The sequence below is a fragment of the Schistocerca serialis genome, chromosome 5 (assembly GCF_023864345.2).
Source record: "Schistocerca serialis cubense isolate TAMUIC-IGC-003099 chromosome 5, iqSchSeri2.2, whole genome shotgun sequence".
In the NCBI taxonomy this organism is placed as follows: domain Eukaryota; kingdom Metazoa; phylum Arthropoda; class Insecta; order Orthoptera; family Acrididae; genus Schistocerca; species Schistocerca serialis.
In genome coordinates, this window is record NC_064642.1 from 242,555,651 (window position 1) to 242,576,400 (window position 20,750).

The 20,750-nt window shown below is 44.0% G+C and overlaps 1 protein-coding gene across 2 annotated transcripts in view; it reads left to right on the plus strand.

Annotated features, from left to right (window-relative positions):
* The window catches only part of LOC126481173 (uncharacterized), a 40,503-nt gene that overhangs the window by 18,830 nt on the left and 923 nt on the right, over positions 1-20,750 (plus strand). The window contains exons 2-3 of one of the 2 annotated variants that reach the window (XM_050104741.1): positions 5,905-6,081; positions 20,322-20,451. In XM_050104741.1, the coding sequence (XP_049960698.1) occupies positions 5,905-6,081; positions 20,322-20,428 (284 nt within the window). In that variant the 3' untranslated portion in view covers positions 20,429-20,451. The remainder of the gene's footprint in view (positions 1-5,904; positions 6,082-20,321; positions 20,452-20,750) is intronic. The other variant, XM_050104743.1, reaches the window with a different exon arrangement.

Consider the following 20,750-nt stretch of genomic DNA (forward strand, 5'->3'; position numbering starts at 1 on the left):
ACGGCGTCTGGGCCCACAGCACCTCGCAACAACCGCAGATGAGATCCCAAGATCTACTCACGATACATGACAGCAGTTAAACACTAACGATTCACCTGTACAGTTCCATGAAGATGGGTTCGAGAGGTAAACATTATCCCTGCTCACACCATTAGGTATCCTTCTCGATCTCGGTCTCTTTCTACAATGTTTCGGTCCCGAAATCGTGTTCCACGTTCCCTCTAGATGCGAATCCATCGAGAACCACTCTCCAGATTAAATCGGGATTCACCTGTGAAAACAACATTGGCTCACTGTTCGACTGTCCAGGTGGCATGTTGATGACTCCACTCTAGACATTCCCTTCCGCGAAGACGCGTCGGAGGCACACGTACAGCAGGTCTCCGACAGTAAAGGCCACTCTGCCGAAGCCTTGTGCGCACTGTTTGCCTCGATAAAACACGTCCAGTGGATGCTGCGGGCTCACACGCAAGTAGCCGTGTAGTACTAAGGCGGTACTGTCGTGCCCTTACAGCCAAATTAAGGTCCTCTTTTCTGAAGTCACACGTGGTCGGCTCTGTCCTGGTCTTCGGGATATAGTTTCGGTCTCTGTAAACTGTCAACACATCCGAGAAACAAAAGAACAATTCACATTAAGCCATCAGGCCAAATCAGTTTGCGACAGTCCTTCCTTTCTTTCTATGGCCCTCCACCGCAGAGAGTCTGGTATGCATCTTTTCTGAGACATACTGCATCGTCTGTGACTGTGCATACAGCGCTTGTGACTGTAGGGCTACCCGGCAAACATTACCTCGTCTCATGAATTCCCAGACGTCATCGTTGGCATGGCTGACCGTTGACAGGAATGCCATCTTCCGTGCAGAACATGATCCTACGGACATGTGGTTGACAGTTTGTATGACTATATCGTGAATTAGACACAGGACGGAGAAATACCTGTTTCTTGGTTTAATTTTGGACACCAGTTTACCTGGCGTGCTAACGTCCAAGGGCTTTTCCGTGGGCATTTCCGCTGCAGTTATGCCCTTCTTACTTCCAACGGTCGTTCGCTGCAGCACGGGAATCAACGAACCGTTGACCTTGATGTTCCCTCTTTCTTGCTGAAGCTGCTCATGTTTGTGTATTTCTATAGCCTCTCTGAACAAGCGGGTGTGATAGCTCTTATCTACAACAAGAACCTCCGTGTCGGCGAATTTCATCATGTGGTCGGTCTCACACAGCGCGTGCCCTGCCACGGCCGATTTCTCCACCTGCCCCAACCTGCAATACCGCTTATGTTCGGTGATCTTGGTGCTGATTGATCATCGAGTCATTTTAACGTAGGCATTACCGCACGTACATGGTATGCGGTATAGGCCTTGCGGCAGTGGATACATCGGTTCCCGTGAGATCACTGAAGTTAAGCGCTGTCGGGCGTGGTCGTCACTTGGATGGGTGACCATCCAGGCCGCCATGCGCTGTTGCCATTTTTCGGGATGCACTCAGCCACGTGATGCCAATTGAGGAGCCGAATAGTAACGGCCAAGTTCAAGAATACCATCTTACGACCGGGAGAGCGGTGCGCTGACCCCACGCCCCTCCTATCCGCATCCTCCACTGAGGATGACACGGCGGTCGGATGGTCCCGGTAGACCACTCGTGGCCTGAAGACGGAGTGTACATGGTATGCGGTATATTCCCGGAATTGCAAGTGGGTCCTTTTCCTTCTTTGCCAATCTGAGACGCTCTTTGATCTTCTTTATCGGTTTATGAATAATTTTTACGCCGAAGTTGCGCAATATACACTCCTGGAAATGGAAAAAAGAACACATTGACACCGGTGTGTCAGACCCACCATACTTGCTCCGGACACTGCGAGAGGGCTGTACAAGCAATGATCACACGCACGGCACAGCGGACACACCAGGAACCGCGGTGTTGGCCGTCGAATGGCGCTAGCTGCGCAGTATTTGTGCACCGCCGCCGTCAGTGTCAGCCAGTTTGCCGTGGCATACGGAGCTCCATCGCAGTCTTTAACACTGGTAGCATGCCGCGACAGCGTGGACGTGAACCGTATGTGCAGTTGACGGACTTTGAGCGAGGGCGTATAGTGGGCATGCGGGAGGCCGGGTGGACGTACCGCCGAATTGCTCAACACGTGGGGCGTGAGATCTCCACAGTACATGGATGTTGTCGCCAGTGGTCGGCGGAAGGTGCACGTGCCCGTCGACCTGGGACCGGACCGCAGCGACGCACGGATGCACGCCAAGACCGTAGGATCCTACGCAGTGCCGTAGGGGGCCGCACGGCCACTTCCCAGCAAATTAGGGACACTGTTGCTCCTGGGGTATCGGCGAGGACCATTCGCAACCGTCTCCATGAAGCTGGGCTACGGTCCCGCACACCGTTAGGCCGTCTTCCGCTCACGCCCCAACATCGTGCAGCCCGCCTCCAGTGGTGTCGCGACAGGCGTGAATGGAGGGACGAATGGAGACGTGTCGTCTTCAGCGATGAGAGTCGCTTCTGCCTTGGTGCCAATGATGGTCGTATGCGTGTTTGGCGCCGTGCAGGTGAGCGCCACAATCAGGACTGCATACGACCGAGGCACACAGGGCCAACACCCGGCATCATGGTGTGGGGAGCGATCTCCTACACTGGCCGTACACCACTGGTGATCGTCGAGGGGACACTGAATAGTGCACGGTACATCCAAACCATCATCGAACCCATCGTTCTACCATTCCTAGACCGGCAAGGGAACTTGCTGTTCCAACAGGACAATGCACGTCCGCATGTATCCCGTGCCACCCAACGTGCTCTATAAGGTGTAAGTCAACTACCCTGGCCAGCAAGATCTCCGGATCTGTCCCCCATTGAGCATGTTTGGGACTGGATGAAGCGTCGTCTCACGCGATCTGCACGTCCAGCACGAACGCTGGTCCAACTGAGGCGCCAGGTGGAAATGGCATGGCAAGCCGTTCCACAGGACTACATCCAGCATCTCTACGATCGTCTCCATGGGAGAATAGCAGCCTGCATTGCTGCGAAAGGTGGATATACACTGTACTAGTGCCGACATTGTGCATGCTCTGTTGCCTGTGTCTATGTGCCTGTGGTTCTGTCAGTGTGATCATGTGATGTATCTGACCCCAGGAATGTGTCAATAAAGTTTCCCCTTCCTGGGACAATGAATTCACGGTGTTCTTATTTCAATTTCCAGGAGTGTATATCCAATTCTGCTCGCCACTCTGGAAAGGGGTGGCAGAAATGCCGACCCGACATTTATTTTTCTCATTTGTCACTTCGCCGAGTGTTCGATTCTGTGGCGCTTCTTATGTAAGTACCCACTGCTCCTCAGATGCTTTTCAGGTGTTTCATCTCGCGTCTGAGCGCTGCGGCTCACACAACCATGTTGCTCGTGGTACGACTGGAGATTTGAAAGTTTGCGTAGGTATCAGTCCATATATGTCGGTCTTCGCCATCCCTCGTGGCCAGCACATCTAGAGTGGGTAGCTGTTCGTCCTTTTCTACTTCCTTGGTCAATTTTATCTTGACAAGGAGGCTGTTCAGGTGTCCAAGGAAATCACCGAGCTGCTCCTTACCATGGTTCCCAACAAAGAAGGTATCGTTGCCGTCGACATACCTGTATCACACAAGGTGCCAAGTCCAGTGACTTTGCTTCGAAATGTCCGCGAAGAAGTTGGCCACCACTGGACTAAGTGGACTACCCACGGCGATGCCTTCCAGCTGTTCGTAGAAGCTGCGAAACAGCTCTACATAAAAGAGCTTGGTGATTTTTACGGCAAAATGGAACCGATGTAATCCAGAGAGTCGCTGAGTGGCACTTTGGTAAACAAAGAAACAACATCAAGGCTGACCAGGACGTCCATTAGTCCAAGTCTTAGTTTCTGCACCTTCTCAACGAAATATTCTGAGTCCGTTATGTATGTGTCAGTATTTTCCACATGCTGCTGGAGCGGAGAGACCAAGTGTTTCGCTCTCGCCAGTTTATACATCGGTGAGCCAAGAGCGCTAACAGTCAGTCCTATTGCAACATTATTCTTATGGATCTTTCAGCATAAGCGGCATTGCAGGCTGGGGCAAGCGGAGAAATCGGCCGTGGTGGAGCACGCACTGTGTGAGACCGACCACACTGTAAAATTCGCCGATACGGAAGTTCTTACCGTAGAGAAGAGATATAACACCCGCTTGTTCGGAGAAGTTATAGAGATAGACAAACACGAGAACAGCTTCAACAAGGAAGAAGAAAACATAAAAATGAATGGTTCCTTGATTTCCATGCTGTAGCAAACGACCGTTGCAGGTAGCAAGGGCAGAACCGCACTGGAAACGCCCACAGAAAAGCCCATGGACGTTGACGCGCCAGATAACATAATGTGCGGCCGCGAGCTCGACTCCAGTCCGCCACCAGTAATGAAGGGTGAAGCTCGGACAATGCCAGCCAATCGTGCTGGCCAACCGCCAGGAAAAGCATCAAACAAATGTCGACCAAGGTACCTGAGGCATATGCGAACAGGCAGTTTGCCAAAAAGTGGCCACGAAAACCTTAACAATTTTGAATCTTTAAAACACTTTTCGTCACACGGTATAAATGCGAGTTTGCCCTCCCTCAGTCCATCTTCTAAGGTAACCCAAAGTGTCAGTATTACCTGTGTTTCTCCTGGACCCAAAGTACGCTTTCCTCAGCACCGCTTTTACCAATCGTTGGATATTCCTGTAGATTATATGTGTTCCACATCTCCTCCTAAGTCATCGATTGTAACCAAATTTGGTACACTCACTACTTACTCTCTGGAAACAAGTTCTATTTGTGTAAGAACGAACTATCTGCCATAGGGGTGGGAGTGGGGTTATCAAGATTTGGTAACATCTGAGATCTAGGCTGTCCTGAACAACTAACGTGTTGTGCAGTTCAAACAAATTTCGGGCTTGCAGCCGGTCGTCGTTCAATACTTCGCACGATATTTCAACTGGGCACCTGCCCGTCATCTTCAGGTGAGCCGTCGTAGACTGTCGATAACGTCCTCCGCTCCGCAATATATAGCGTACTGTAACTATTCTGCGCATGCGTCGAAAACTTGATAGTTGAACCAACACTGCCCGCCGGCAGCGCCCTCGCTGGTGGAATAGCGGAACTCAGTCGCCCTCTGCGTTGCTGTTTGCCACGGCCGTCGACGCACTCTGTCGTCTTCGATTTGAGCAAATCGTGGAGATGATGGGATTCCATGCACTGTCCAGCTGGTAGCCGCTGTCACGGTTTAACAGATTTTCCGCCAGTCGTATTTCTACGGATTCTTTAATAATGGAGTCCCAGAAAGACGTTGCTGTGGACAAAATCATTTTTTTCTCATACTCCATTGAATGTCCAGTAGAAATACAATGTTCAGCAATAGCGGACTTGCTTGGCTGCAAAAGGCGGGTGTAACGTTGATGTTGATTGCAGCGTTCTTTCACGGTGCGTGTGGTTTCACCTATGTAAGCCATACCACATTGGCACGGTATCTTGTAAATTCCGGCCTTTCGTAGTAACAGATTGTCCTTAACTGATCCCACAATTCACAACGTGTTGTGCAGGTTGCAGCAGGATTCAGTCCAGAGGGTGTAAGTGCAGATGGACAGGACCAAACAAAGAGAATGGCGAGGGGGAGGTGAATAGTGAGAGGGGGAGGATGAGATTGGCAGAGAGAGAGAAAGGGAAGGAGGAGATGGGCAGAGAGAGTGAGAAGAGGGGAACACGCAATATATGTGCCATGCACATATGCACGCGAAGCGGCAAGTAAAACGTTAGTGATAAATATATATAGTAGTTTGACGAACGCTGTAGTTGTTAGAGCTGGACGACCAGTAACTGCGGGCAGCTCACTGAGACTGCAGTGCAGAGAGTGACACCTCCTTCTGTCTCAGGTATCTGGACGCTGCCCTCGGCGTCTCCACTGCCAGCGCCACCGTCAGCTGGAGCCTCCTGCCAGCCGTGTTCCGGCGCCGGGTCCCCCGTTTGTGGCAGGGACCCCGAGCTCAACACCACCAGCGCCTTCCTCACCTACTGCCACCTTAAGAGGTTCAACTGCATCAACCGCACCAGTGAGTGCTGCAGCTTCCACGTACAACCCACAAGTCGAGAGCAAGGCGTTATGTCTTCTCAGTCCTTTGTTCACAACATGGGCTGTTGTTCTTTTGCAGCGTTAAGCAGCCCTTGTTATTAGCATAACTGAGCGGAAATCCGATAGCAGATATTATTGGGGGGATGCAATACTACATCATCATTTTCGTCAATATTCTGCTAACCACTGCTAAGTGTGTGGCAGAGGTTACCAATGTACTATGTGTTAGGGTTTCCTCAAGTTCCATTCGCGAATGGAGGGCGAAAAGAATTTCTGTTCAACTCAAATTAATCTTGTCCTCGTGATCGCTTTGGGAGCAATTCTTCGGGAGCTGCAGTATGTTCCTAGATTGCTCACAGATACTGGTTCTCAGAACTTTGTCAGTAGGCTTTCACAGGTATCCTCGATGTCTATCCACAAATGTCTGCTGGTTCAGTGTTTATGACATTTCTGTGATGGTCTCCTAGAAGTTAAACAAAGCTGTGACAATTATTGTTGCCATTCTTTGTACACAGGGTGATACAGCCACCCCTACCACTTCGTTTTATGCGACCTGTAACGGCTTCAAATACTACGCGCAAGATTTTTACAAATTCTCTCAATTGCTACACGCAAACTATTAGTCCTTGAGAAGAAATGAATAGGACGCTATTGGAGGAAATTTAATTTACACTACTGCCCATTAAAATTGCTACACCAAGAAGAAATGCAGTTGATAAACGGGTATTCATTGGACAAATATATTTTACTAGAACTGACACGTGATTACATTTTCACGCAATTTGGGTGCATAGATCCTGAGAAATCAGTACCCAGAACAACCACCTCTGGCCGTAATAACGGCCTTGATACGCCTGGGCATTGAGTCAAACAGAGCTTGGATTGCGTGTACAGGTACAGCTGCTCATGCAGCTTCAACACAATACCACAGTTCATCTAGAGTAGTGACTGGCGTACTGTGACGAGCCAGTTGCTCGGCCACAATTGACCAGACGTTTTCAATTGGTGAGAGATCTGGAGACTGTGCTTGCTATGGCAGCAGTCGAACATTTTCTGTATCCAGAAAGGCCTATACAGGAACTGCAACATGCGGTCGCGCATTATCGTGCTGAAATGTAGGGTTTCGCAGGGATTGAATGGAGGGTAGAGTCACGGGTCGTAACACATCTGAAATGTAATGTCCACTGTTCAAAGTGCCGTCAATGCGAACAAGAGGTGACCGAGACGTGTAACCAATGACACCCTGTACCATCACGCCGGGTGGTACGCCAGTATGGCGATGACGAATACACGCTTCCAATGTGCGTTCACCGTGATGTCGCCAAACATGGATGCGACCATCATGATTCTGTAAAAAGAACCTTGATTCATCCGAAAAAAAATGACGTTTTGCCATTCGTGCACCCAGGTTCGTCGTTGAGTACACCATCGCAGGCGCTCCTGTCTGTGATGTAGCGTCAACGCTAACCGCAGCCATGGTCTCCGAGCTGATAGTCCATGCTGCTGCAAACGTCATCGCGCCGGCCGCGGTGGTCTAGCGGTTCTAGGCGCTCAGTCCGGAACCGCGGGACTGCTACGGTCGCAGGTTCGAATCCTGCCTCGGGCATCGATTTGTGTGACGTCCTTAGGTTGGTTCGGTTTAAGTAGTTCTAAGTTCTAGGGGACTGATGACCACAGATGTTAAGTCCCATAGTGCTCAGAGCCATTCAAACGTCATCGCACTGTTCGTGCAGATTGTTGTTGTCTTGCAAACGTCCCCATCTCAGGGATCGGGACGTGGCTGCACGATCCGTTTACAGCCATGCGAATAAGATGCCTGTCATCTCGACTGCTAGTGATACGAGGCCGCTGGAATCCAGCACGGCGTTCCGTATTACCCTCCTGAACCCACCGATTCCATATTCTGCTAATGTTCATTGGATCTCGACCAACGCGAGCAGCAATGTCGCGATACGATAAACCGCAATCGCGATAGGCTACAACCCGACCTTTATCAAAGTCGGAAACGTGATGGTACGCATTTCTCCTCCTTACACGAGGCATCACAACAACGTTTCGCCAGGCAACGCCGTTCAACTGCTGTTTGTTTATGAGAAATCGGTTGGAAACTTTTCTCATGTCAGCACGTTTTAGGTGTCGCCCCCGGCGCCAACCTTGTGTGAATGCTCTGAAAAGCTAATCATTTACATATCACCGTATCTTCTTCCTGTCGGTTAAATTTCGCGTCTGTAGCACGTCATCTTCGTGGTGTAGCAATTTTAATGGCCGGTAGTGTAGTTAAATTATGCACTGGTGTGTGTTTTTGATAGAGGCCGTAGTTTCTGAAAACTGTGGCCTAGGAAAACGTACCCCAATACAAAATTTAATGACATTAAATTTCCTACAAAAAGATAATGTTCATTTTTGGTGGACTAACAGTTTGGCCTTAGCGAGCGAGAGAAAAGGAAAATTTTGCTCGTGGTAACTGAAGGTATTGCTGGCTGCATAAAACACAGTATTAGGGGCAGCTGAATCACTCTCTGTGTACAATATCTTTTATCAGTCATATTCAATAAGGGCTCTACACCTATGAAATATATATTAGGATGGTCACACGTTTTCTACGCAATCTCCTTTAAACATTTATTACATTTTCCTAGTATCTTAATAATGAACGGAATTCTGGCGGCTGCTTTACCTATAACACAGTCCATATAATCATTCCATTTTATACTCGCACAGATTGTTACATCCAGCTAATTCAATCAGTTGAATGTTTCCAGTAGTGACTTACCGATACAGTAGTCAAAGGTTACTACGTGTTTTTGTTTTGTGAAGTGCATAATACAACATTTCTGAATATGTAAAGCGTATGGGTAATCTTTGCACGTCTTAGAAATCTTAACAAGATATGAAATGTATTCGCAGTTGCGATTATGGTCAGCCATCAGCTGTATAATGGAACGACGAATATGAAAATTTGTGCTGGACGGGACTTGAACACGGATTTCCAGCTTATCGCGGGCGGTCGCCTTACCATTCGGATATCCGAGTACGCTCTACAACCAGACCCAAAAATCTGTTTGTCGTCAACCACGTGTCTACAACGTGCGCTCTCCATTCATTATGTATTTGCCCGCACAGGGGAGACATTTTACTTGGCAGCCGCTTGCCCGGTGTCGGTGTGTTGTTAGAATTACGGTACAATGTCCTTTCGGACACGTATGCATGTGCGAAGGAATATGTGTCGTATTTCTGAACAAGAACGACACTGCTGTATCATATTAACAAGATACGACTTTATGCATGTGCAGCTGTTTTCATTACAGAAAAATGTACCATTTGCAAAAATTTTGGTGTTGCCATTGATGTCGGGCTATTAACATAAAACATGACCAGTAAGGGTACAAATGCCTGCCCGGTTGGCCGTGCGGTCTAACGCACGGCTTTCCGGATTCAGAAGGAGCGCCTGGTCCCCGGGACGAATCTGCCCGGCGGATTTGTGTCGAGGTCCGGTGAACCGGTCAGTCTGCGGATGGCTTTTAGGCGGTTTTCCATCTGCCTCGGCGAATGCGGGCTGGTTCCCCTTATTCCGCCTCAGTTACATTATGTCGGCGATTGCTGCACAAACGAGTTCCCCACGTAAGCGTACACCACCATCACTCTACTATGCAAACATAGGGGTTACACTCGTCTGGTGTGAGACGTTCTCTGTGGGGTCCACCGGGGGCCGAACCGCACAATAACCCTGGGTTTTGTACGGGGCGGTGGAGGGGTGAAGTGGACTGCGATAGTCGTCGTGGGGTTGTGGACCACTGCGGCTGTGGCGGGGACGGAGCCTCTCCGTCGTTTCTAGGTCCCCGGTTAACATTCAATACATACAATACAAGGGTACTAATAGAAGCGGAAGTGTGCAAAAGTAGGACCGATTATTGAGTACTGCTTATCAGTCTGGGACCGTTCGTTGACAGGTTAAGTAGAAGAGATAGAGAACGTCCAGTGGAGAACTGCACCCCTACGTTTGCGGACTCTTTTACTAAACGCCGATCGACATGTATCCTGAGCTACACCTTCCACTCACTTCGGGTTAAACTCATCATTGGGCCTCATTTGAAAAGAGGCAAAATGATCGTCCGATCACACCAGACGCTTTCAGTCAGTTACTGTCTAGTTTCAGTGTTGTTTGATACATACAAGCTGTGCGAGTTCCTTTGCCTTTTTGCGAGATACCTGATTAAATGCCCATTACATGCAGTTCTCTTCGCAATGTTAGTTTCGGAAGAGCTGATCTGTCAATCTTCTTTTCTGCAATTGCCGTTGTGCTCTTGTAGTCGCTTTTTGACCGTTCTTTTTCGTAGTAACGTACATCTTCTTTATGGTTCAAAATGGTTCAAATGGCTCTGAGCACTATGGGACTTAACTTCTGAGGTCATCATTCCCCTAGAACGTAGAACTACTTAAACCTAACTAACCTAAGGACATCAGGATTCGAACCTGCGACCGTAGCGGTCGTGCGGTTCCAGACTGTAGCGCCTAGAACCGCTCGACCACCCCGCCAGCCATCTTCTTTATGGAAAAAATCGAGGAACAGGCACTGAAAACTGCCAACAAATTTTGTTCCGGTACGTGGATGATACGTTCATGGAGGTATGGTAGGAATTAGGTCGTTTTCACAAACATCTCAACGGGATCAATCCGAAGATTCAGTTTATCAGGCGGAAGATAACATTTTCTTGATGTGCTAGTCTCCAAGAAAGACCATGACCTACAACGGGAATTGAACCACCACCCACAACAGAAGCGAGGCATCATAAAAACGTTGGCGAGTAGAGCAAGGGACATTTGCGAAACAGAGCTGCTTGACGCAGAATTAAAACATCTGACCAATGCATTGCTCAAGAGTGGTTATCCGTCCGCCGAGGTAAAAAGAGAGTTAAAATCACTGCGCAGAATTCGTAGTGATGCACAGGCGCTTTTCATTAAGGACGTTACTCACTGCACAGCAAATATCTTGAAAAAACGGAACATAGCGATGATCTAGAAACCCACCCGGAAGATACAAGATCACTTAAAATTGGCCACGGATACTCGCCAGCCGCTGGAAAAAGCAGGAATTTATAGGATTCCGTGTAGTTGTGGGGAGGTGTAAATGGATACTAGGAGGGTTGCCCAGAAAGTAATGCACGGCAGCTTTTTCTCAGCCGAACGCAACGTTACGAATGCGAAACGTTAGATATGTATTATTTGAAGTCTCCTGAGTGAGCACGCCAAGTTTCCTTCACTTCCGACAGATAGCGTAGCTGCAGGACAGTTTCAAAATGGCATCTGTAGTTGATGTGCGTTACAAGCAACGTGTCATCATTGAATTCCTCACTGCAGAGAAAGCACACCACTGACGGGACTTTGTTGTTGTCCGTGATGAACGCTTAGAGGCAAAACTGATGATGAGGAGACGGATGAGTAATGTCTGGATCGATTCAGACATCCATGTTGCCTCCAAGAAGGTATCGTGCACTTCTGCTGCACTCGACTCGGGGTAGCTGCGATCTGTAGGAAGCGGCCATCAGCTGGTGTTACTGACCGCGGGCGACCATTACGAGTCAGATCTTCAATGCGTTCTCACTCACAATAGCAACCGACTGTTGGAATGACGTCGCTGAGGTGTACAGCATCGGCTAACATCTTTCCTTGCAGACACTCTTAGTCGCCGTAAAGTGACAACGTGTGCTCGGTCTAATCTTGGAATGACTCCCCGACTCACGGTTCTGAGCACTATCGGACTTAACTTCTGAGGTCATCAGTCCCCCAGAACTTAGAACTACCTAAACCTAACTAACCTAAGGACATCACACAACACCCAGCCATCACGAGGCAGAGAAAATCCCTGACCCCGCCGGGAATCGAACTCGGGCGTGGGAAGCGAGAACGCTACCGCACGACCACGAGATGCGGGCTCCCCGACTCACGTTGGCGGACTGGGTAGTGCTCACATTGTATACAACGTCCCTTTCACGACTGTGCGGCGGCGCGATTCCTTTCTTCCATTACCTGCACCTACCTGTGAACTCTATGCAGCAGATCGCCGGTAGGAAAGACGAGCAGAAACCTACCGCACTGCAGCTCGTCCCAGACTGCATGTAACGTAACTATTCGAAGAATCGCGGAAAAGTCTTAATTTTGAATGAAAGTTGGGAATACTGGCAAAAGTTCGGTATATTCTGAACCTTGATAATGTACATATTCACTGCCAAACCCGTGATAATCTTAACACAGTCATGCACAAACCCTTTCATTCACGTTAGCAAGTTTATGGTAATATATTGCACGAAATGTGAACAGCTACTAAGCACGGATTGTTCTTAAATGAAAATGCTCGCCATAATATTAAGTTTATCGGTGTCTAATGCACTCAAGTTTTTAGTCACAGATCTGCTCAATATGCCACGCGAAATTACTGCCTTTTCTCATACACAAAATTACTTAAAAATTCGTACTTTCTAAAAGACACACAGGAATATATATGCCTTCACTTTAAAACACTTTTAGAACATGTAGCACAACTAAAGCTGGCAAATTATAACTTTCTGCGGAGTTCATACTACACACGACCGTACCATTGAAAGGCTGAGATCCAACTACTTAGACTCCTTTAAGCATTCTCTATCTCCATGAGAAAAGACGCGTGAAGAATACTCAATTCTGATTGGTCAACTTTCTTTAAGGCCAATAGAAAAACATTATTGTCCCGCGTTAGTCCGCGCTTTTCATGACTAATCAATCAACAAATAATACTCTTTCCAACTGTACTTTTTCCCGAAATAAAAATTTGATATTCTGATATTTTTTTTATACTTCACGTTGTTAACTATTGTCATTTGAAGTATAATTAGCTTTCCTTTTAAAATAAACTTATTTAACATATTATGATACAAAATTCCCAGTCGTCTGCATTCACACTGTCTTAAAACTTTCTCACACTAGTTCGTACAGCGTTTATCAGTAGAACAATGATCAACATATTTACTTTAGACCACACTGACGCATCATTCACATTATTAAAAGTATATACAAAACTGTACAAACATAAATAAAACAAAAAATTGTTCAAGAAATAAACAGAACAATCCACAAAGACATTCACTTGACTTGTTTTCTGAGTGTCTGTGTCCACTACTGGACTCTGGTGAATGAAAATTAGAACTGTGTACTCGACTGGGGTCCCTTCAGACCATTTGTGACTGTGCTTGCATGAGTCATTCTCCCAATACACAGGCCCTGACACCCCCCCCCCCCCCTATGGCTATAAAGTCTTTTTCCAAAAAATTTAGAATTATACAAATGATTGGTCTTGGCTTCAAATTTTGCATCTTTCAAATAATTCTCATTCTTAGAAACTAAAATTACAAATTTATTACTCTGGTCTTGACAGTCTACAACTAACCTAACCTAATCTTTTAATTTGTTTATGAAAAATCATATCTTACTTGACAAAATTGATGCAAATTTTCAAAACAAATTTTCAATATTTTAATAACTTTTTCAACATTTTTAAATTCATGTTTCATGAAAGTCTTTTGAAATTAACAACTTGTTCACTTTTTTTATTTGAAGGCACTGCGATTTGTGTCCTTCCATTTAGTAATGGTATTTTATCTTACCTTAGCACCAGCACATCACTGTAGTCTGTTTGTCACATATATTTCCCTGGTTTTTGACTATGGCACCTTTTCACTGTAGTGTCTGTAACATTCGCCCATTCTCCACCTATCTTTCCTTCCAGAGTTTACGTGCAACGTTGTTCCTGAAACCATATTTCCGTCTAAGACTACTTTCTTTACATACATCCTAACACACAATTACTTATTACTCCAAGAAATTAATTACAAATTTTATATTTCATTTAACTTGACTTCAAATGAAAGTAAATTAACAGAGTGTTGCTTCTTTATTTTGCTTTAGTCAGTGAAATCCAATCTACTAGAATTTTTTTTCACGATTTCGTTTCCTTTAGAAGAATTAATGATTTTATTTAAAAACTAGTTGCTATTGAAAGCAAAACTTAAACTTTTTCTTTACTTTAACTCAGCTTGAGAACATTTATTTCTGATTAACACATTTCACACAAAGCAATTATTTACAAACATTTTATAATACATAGTTACCACTTTTATGCAGTGTCTCTTTGCATCACTTCTTCTTCATATTTTTCACCACTATTAAACAGTAATAATTTTTTTATTTACAGTATATATAATCTCCATATTCATTCATGTTCCTTTCATAATAAATGTTCTTCAGTTTTACCCAGCATATTTTTCGTCATATTTGTTGAACTTCCTTTAACTATGTGGCTACTGTATAGTCCTTTTCATCATTACAGCATGTCTTTTCCTGATCACTACACTTTAGTGTTCATCATAAATATCTCCTTTACTAACTGCACTTGTCACATCCTGTTACTTTCATTTCCCTACATTTCACACAGCCTCCTATTTATTGTTACATCTTCCAGCAGGATATTCCTTCCTATCTGCCATTATTTTCACTGATACATTAATGCTTTATACATTTCCACATAGCATGGAATAACTTCTCATATTACTAAAGTCAATCCTTACTGTCAGCTTTCAGCAGGATAATGCACCCTTTTTCTACTTTCCGTTTATGTCATCACCTTCGTACCTTACTTACTTTCCTACCTCAACATATTTATGTCGTCACTTCACTCCGTTACAATTTGACTCCCATTTCTCTCACCATGAAACTTATTTCGTCATAAGACACCATAACGCCCTCTGAGGCTCTCAAACACTTTACCTTCAGCGATAGAGAAGAAAATTATAGATGATAGATTCAGCTCAGAATGACAGAAGAGGAAGATTGACAATACGAAAAGAAACTGAAATTGCATTGTGAATAACTCAAGCACCTGGTGTTCGTCAAACACTTAGCATTGCATATGTTACAACGCCCTCTGAAGCCTCCAAGCTTCGCTCACATCAACTCTGGACTAATATATCTTTTCAAATCAATAACATTTTTTAAGCCCAATGGTTTCCCCGATTTCCAGTATACTAATCTATACGCATTTGGCTCTGGTTTTAAGTAATCCTAAATTGACACATATATTCATGTGTAAACTTTTTCGCCTTTGTGTAGTAATCTTTTTTCACTTTCCTTTGTTTCCGCTAGTCCAGTTCGCCAGTTTGGAGATTCGTTGGTAGAGCCTTAGCTATTTTTTCTTGTACCACCTTCATTCCTCAGGGTCCAATCCCACACCGTCCCCATACCTATTGTAGCCCTCTAAATCTTCCATCTTTCTACAATACCTAATTGGTATACTGGCTACTTCTTCTTTGGTCAAATTATTTTTTCGAAAAAATGGTACCATCACATCTTTCCCATTTATTTCAAAAATTACTACATTTTCATTAAAAATTAATCTCCCTTTGTACTGGTTAAAGAAGTCTACGCCAGTTAGCATTTTTATACGTAGATCAGGGATTATAAAGGAGTTATGGAGTACATTTATTTTTAATGGCAATATACCTTCGTGTTTAACAGGTTTTTTAACTTTTCCTGTAGCTCAATTATCTGTTTCCCCTTTACTAGCATTATTACAAGTTCATTTCTCCTTGGCAACGATTCTAACCAACTTTTACTCACAGCACATAAATCACTGCCACTATCTGCTAAACACCGTACTTCTTCATTACACACTTGTAGACTAATTACTGGCTGACTCAACACCTTCCTTTCATTGCTAATGTCAGAACCCTCCTCCAACAAATCGTTCACAACATCCTTTCTGCCGAAACCTTCCCTGTTTCCAGAAATTACACAGATTTTTGGAGAATTACTCTCTTCACTTTTCTTCCCCAAACTAACTATTCTACCCATTAATGACAGCGCAAAAACTTTTTCCGGCGTTTTGCCATTCTCCCTTTTCTCTCTCTTTTACTTTTTTCCACAATTAACTGACTGGACCCCATTTTTGACACCGTTTTCCTGCCTCTCCCTTATAGCCTCACAAATGTCGTCGTTTATAGACGCTAGTATTCCTTCTACACTGACATCACTAATCTCCCGTAATTCTGCAGCTCCTGTTATTTCTCCTTCCTCAGAACATGACTCGACTTCAACTTGGTTGCTAAATACTTTCTGGCACTCAGGTTCTGTCACATTTGCCGCTGCTACATCATCCATTTAGTTTGCAATACAGTGCTTATTTTGTTTATGCCTGTTCGAAAAATCCCCTAAACCTCCGTTAAATGTACAGATTTTTATGTAGCTCGTTTCGTCTGTTGTTACTACCTTCTTCTGCTCCCTACTTATAACCCCTGTCTGTTTAGTGCTAACAGTACAATACAAACGGTTTTGCTAGCGGGTTCAAGTTACTACTTCACGTCTTGTAAACGCTACCCTTTTACAGACGGCATTTACTTTGAGGGATTCTGGGATTCTGTACTATTTCTTACCTTTATCTCCATTTGCTGTCACCTCGGCGCAACATCATCCTCTCGCACCAGAGAATACGATCGATAATTGTGCACCTGGTCCCCCTTATTTCGCCTATCATTTGCTGGATAGCACCACCTCCCGGCATCTCTGCTCTTGCTATTTCCATAGTAAACACATATTCTGTTAAAGTTTACATTCTGCTGTAATTCTGCATTATTTGGTGGTTTGACATTACGATTCGCATGCTCCTCCTCATGCAGCAACTTCTACATTCTCTACAAATAACTAATGAATTTATGAATGTCATCCCTCAGAGCTGCAATAACTTTGTTTCGCCATTTCATGGGCAGTTTACCTTCCAGGCTCATAACAATTTGATCTTGCTCTACTTTATTGTTTCAATAAGACAAATTTGTCATTCACTTCAACACGAACGTTCTTACGCTTTCCTCTCTGTGGCTAAACTTTCCCCAGCCCAGAAGGTATTTAGCAACTCCATTTGTTTCTGCTTGTCCCAATATTCTTTAGAAAACGCCTGTTTAAATTTATGTAGAGTATCGTACTGTTCAGTAGCGATAACCCTCCAAGTTCTAGCCTCTCCCAAGAATTTAAACGTAATAAACCCTATTTTTTGTCTGTCCGACCACAAACTAGGTAAAAAACCTTCAAAGTCATTCCAAAATTCTTTTGGATGTACATTTCCTGTTGGATCAAAACGTAAAACCTGCCTGTTAGTGACGTATGATATTTCAGACGATTCTACTACAAAACTACACCCACTCCCGTTCGTTAAATGTCTGAGGTTAGTTTCAACTTGGCATGATCTACTTTCATGCTCATCCTACTTAGTTTCAACCTCTTTTACCTGGTTAGTTAGCTGAAGAACACTTTCTTCAGACACACACACTCAGCCAGGCACACATTTTACTTCATTCATCCATTTGGTATATTCAGAACTGATTTTACTAACAATTTGTGATCATTTACACATATAGACTCTACCGCCGCTATTTTAACCTCTACTTTCTGCACACTCTCTTTTATCAAATCTACCCTTTCTTTGTTTCCAATAGCAGCTTTTTTCAAAGCATCTGTCAATTCACTTTTTACAGTTTAAACGAATTGTTGGCAATTATTCTCAACTTGAGAAATTTTGCCTACCACTTTACTTTCTAACGACTTCAAATCATTTTTCCACATTTCTTTTAGAACATTAGTGCACTTTGCGAGTTATTCATCAAGTTTACTAATTTTCTGACCAATTGTTTCAGCCAAATTAGTATGTTGTTTGTTTCCATCGTCTATAGAACCCATTAATGCTGCAAACATTTCTTGCATACTTAGAGGATCTATTTTCTGCATTACTGTTTCCTGTTTATCTTGTTCGACCGGTAGTATTCCATATTTGGTATCCACATTTGATTCAGTAATAATACCAACAATGTCATCACACAATTGGTTGTTACTGATTTCATGCTTAATATCACTTTCAGGATTTGCATTATCCCTAGTAGTGACATTAACTGACATTCTTGAAGCAGATTCTACACCACTGTCCGTAAATAACACAGATATATCGTCAAAAACCTCCTCTTTTACTTTAACATGTACTCCTTCTCTCTGTTCTGGCGTGATAGTTCGTGAGGCATTTACACTGAATGAGAGCTCTTCTTATTTCATCGTATTTACAAAATCGTTATCACTTTCCATGTTACTCAGTCTCTCAGCACACACACACACACACACACACACACACACACACACACACACACACACACACACACACACAAACACAGTTCGATGAACTCGCTGCCAGGCACTTGAGTGCCAGTTGCAGAGTAGTCATACAGATGCAGGTTTAGCTTTTCAGTGGGATCTCGTTTATCAGACCCTCATAAATCGGGATCCCCAGTTCATCTGTATGGTTTTTAGTACAATAACTCTACAGTATTCTAACTCTACAGCTGCAACAATCGACGACGAGACCTGTTAGATTTATATTCAGACAGCCGTCATATGCAAGTCAGTTACTACGTTGAAACAGAGCTGTACAGTACAGCATATCCTACGATTGCTACAAGTGAACAATGACATCAGAGAGAAGGAAACTGGTAGTGTACATGTACAAAAAGGTAGCTGCACTGCATAGGGTAACGGAGAATTGAAGCCATGGCTTCCAGAACAAGAGCACCACAAGTCCACCAACCTTACTTTTGAGGAAACCAGTTATTTTTGCATATCTCTAAAACATTTAGATTGTTATATTGTTATGTTGGTATTTTGTGCCCAGTTAACTATATATATATATATATATATATATATATATATATATATATATATATATATATATATATATAACTTTGATTCAAATTAGTGAAATCCGACGGCTTAAGTGTGAAGCACTGCCAGAAATCTTGCTTTTTTTTGTTGCTGGTTGGGAAATCATTATATTTCATGTTGTGCAACTCCACAGTAAGGGAGTCCGAATTAAATTGGCAAGATATAAACCGTACTTATTTTGACTCTAACGTGTTTATGATACTGTGAATAATACAGTGTCAGTTTTAATCTGTGTCCAGACTTGACTATCTGAGTCAGCATGTTTCATCTGTTGCGTTCTGTGTTTCTGCACCAGTTCTTCAAAATATCGGGATGACGAGCATCAACGGATGCTATATACTTCCCAACGTCCTTTGCCTTAGGGGCTTTTATTGGTATGTCATGTTCATAAGCACAGTCAAAGAACCAGTGATTAAGCATCTGTTTCTGTTGGTGACCGGTCCACTTCCAGTATTACTCACAGTCATAGAGTTCTTATGGTACTCAAATGATTTTACATGTCGTCGCTTTCCACTTATCTCGATCATTTGTCAGAGGAATGGATTCCGTCAATGAATACACTGATACCAAATAGCCACAACTCGTGTAGTGTCAAACTATTCATTTGTGCTGTTTTTTAATTAATGGCTTCAATTGTAGAAAGACATTGCTGATGAATTTGGTGTTGCAACATTTACAAGGATCTCGAGATACTCAGACATAGGCGTTATCAACGTAAACGACTCGCTGCGAAATGACAATGGTTTCTGATGGTGATGACGGATTATCTCACGAATTTGACACTCAGTCTGAAGACATTACGACGCATACAGTTGCCACATCGCAGCTGGACAAATAACGGTTTTTTGGAACGGCATGATGAAACAATGTCGGCCGAGCTATAACGTGATCGTTCTACACGTAAACGACATACGAATCTGGCTCAACAGATACGTAACTGATTATTTCAGTGTACGAAACGTACTCTTTTTTTTAATATCTGGTCAACATTTATGTAAAATATTGTATTATCTGTCATTCTATTTTTTTTCTGAATTCCCGCGTGTACGTATATTTTCGATTATTCGGCTGATATATGGCCCAAACTACCACATTCAAACGAAGTTCCATAGTACCTCCACTTCAAACGTGACGATTTCCTGTGACCCAAGTAGTTTTTATGAAAAAATATCCTCAACCAATATGTCACTAGGGTAGTGTAAAACTTATTTTGAATCATTCCTATAACACTGGAGGATAGGAATTGCAGAGTCGATGCAGGAAGACAGGGAAGGTAGATGACAGAAGAGAGCTACATGTACAAAGTAGACTGACCAGGTGGCAGTAAACAATTAATGGTTCTGCAAAAGAATGCTGCCATGTATGTATGAGTAAACTAACATTTCGCGACGGTTAAATACGCTGTTTCCGAATTCTGCAGTTGTTGTTTAAATGTTTCAGATTTTCGAATAACGCTTGACAAAAACTGCCCAGCCCTGGTCAACAGTGGACGTCCGAAACCATCCCCCAACAAGAATTCACCGAACGACTCTGTCAATGCGTTATGAAATATTGCTAGTCAACTTGCCAAGTACGTATTTTTACTTATAGTTGACGTTTAGTACTGCATTGTCAATTTAATCTTAGTGTCATCGAGACGGAAGGGGAAAATGAGCGCAGAAGATGAATCTGTGAATTCAAAGCAGTTACTTTGCAGTCATGATGGCTACGGTGCTGGTGTACTAGGAGCGTAGAACAGGCCACGGAGAACAGGGACTTATTGATTTAGAAGTTCTGGAAATGAAGGGTCACTAAAAATTGTCACCTGGAATGATTTTAAAAGACACAACCTTGATTAGTTTGTGTTGTAGTACCTACGAAAAGTATAAT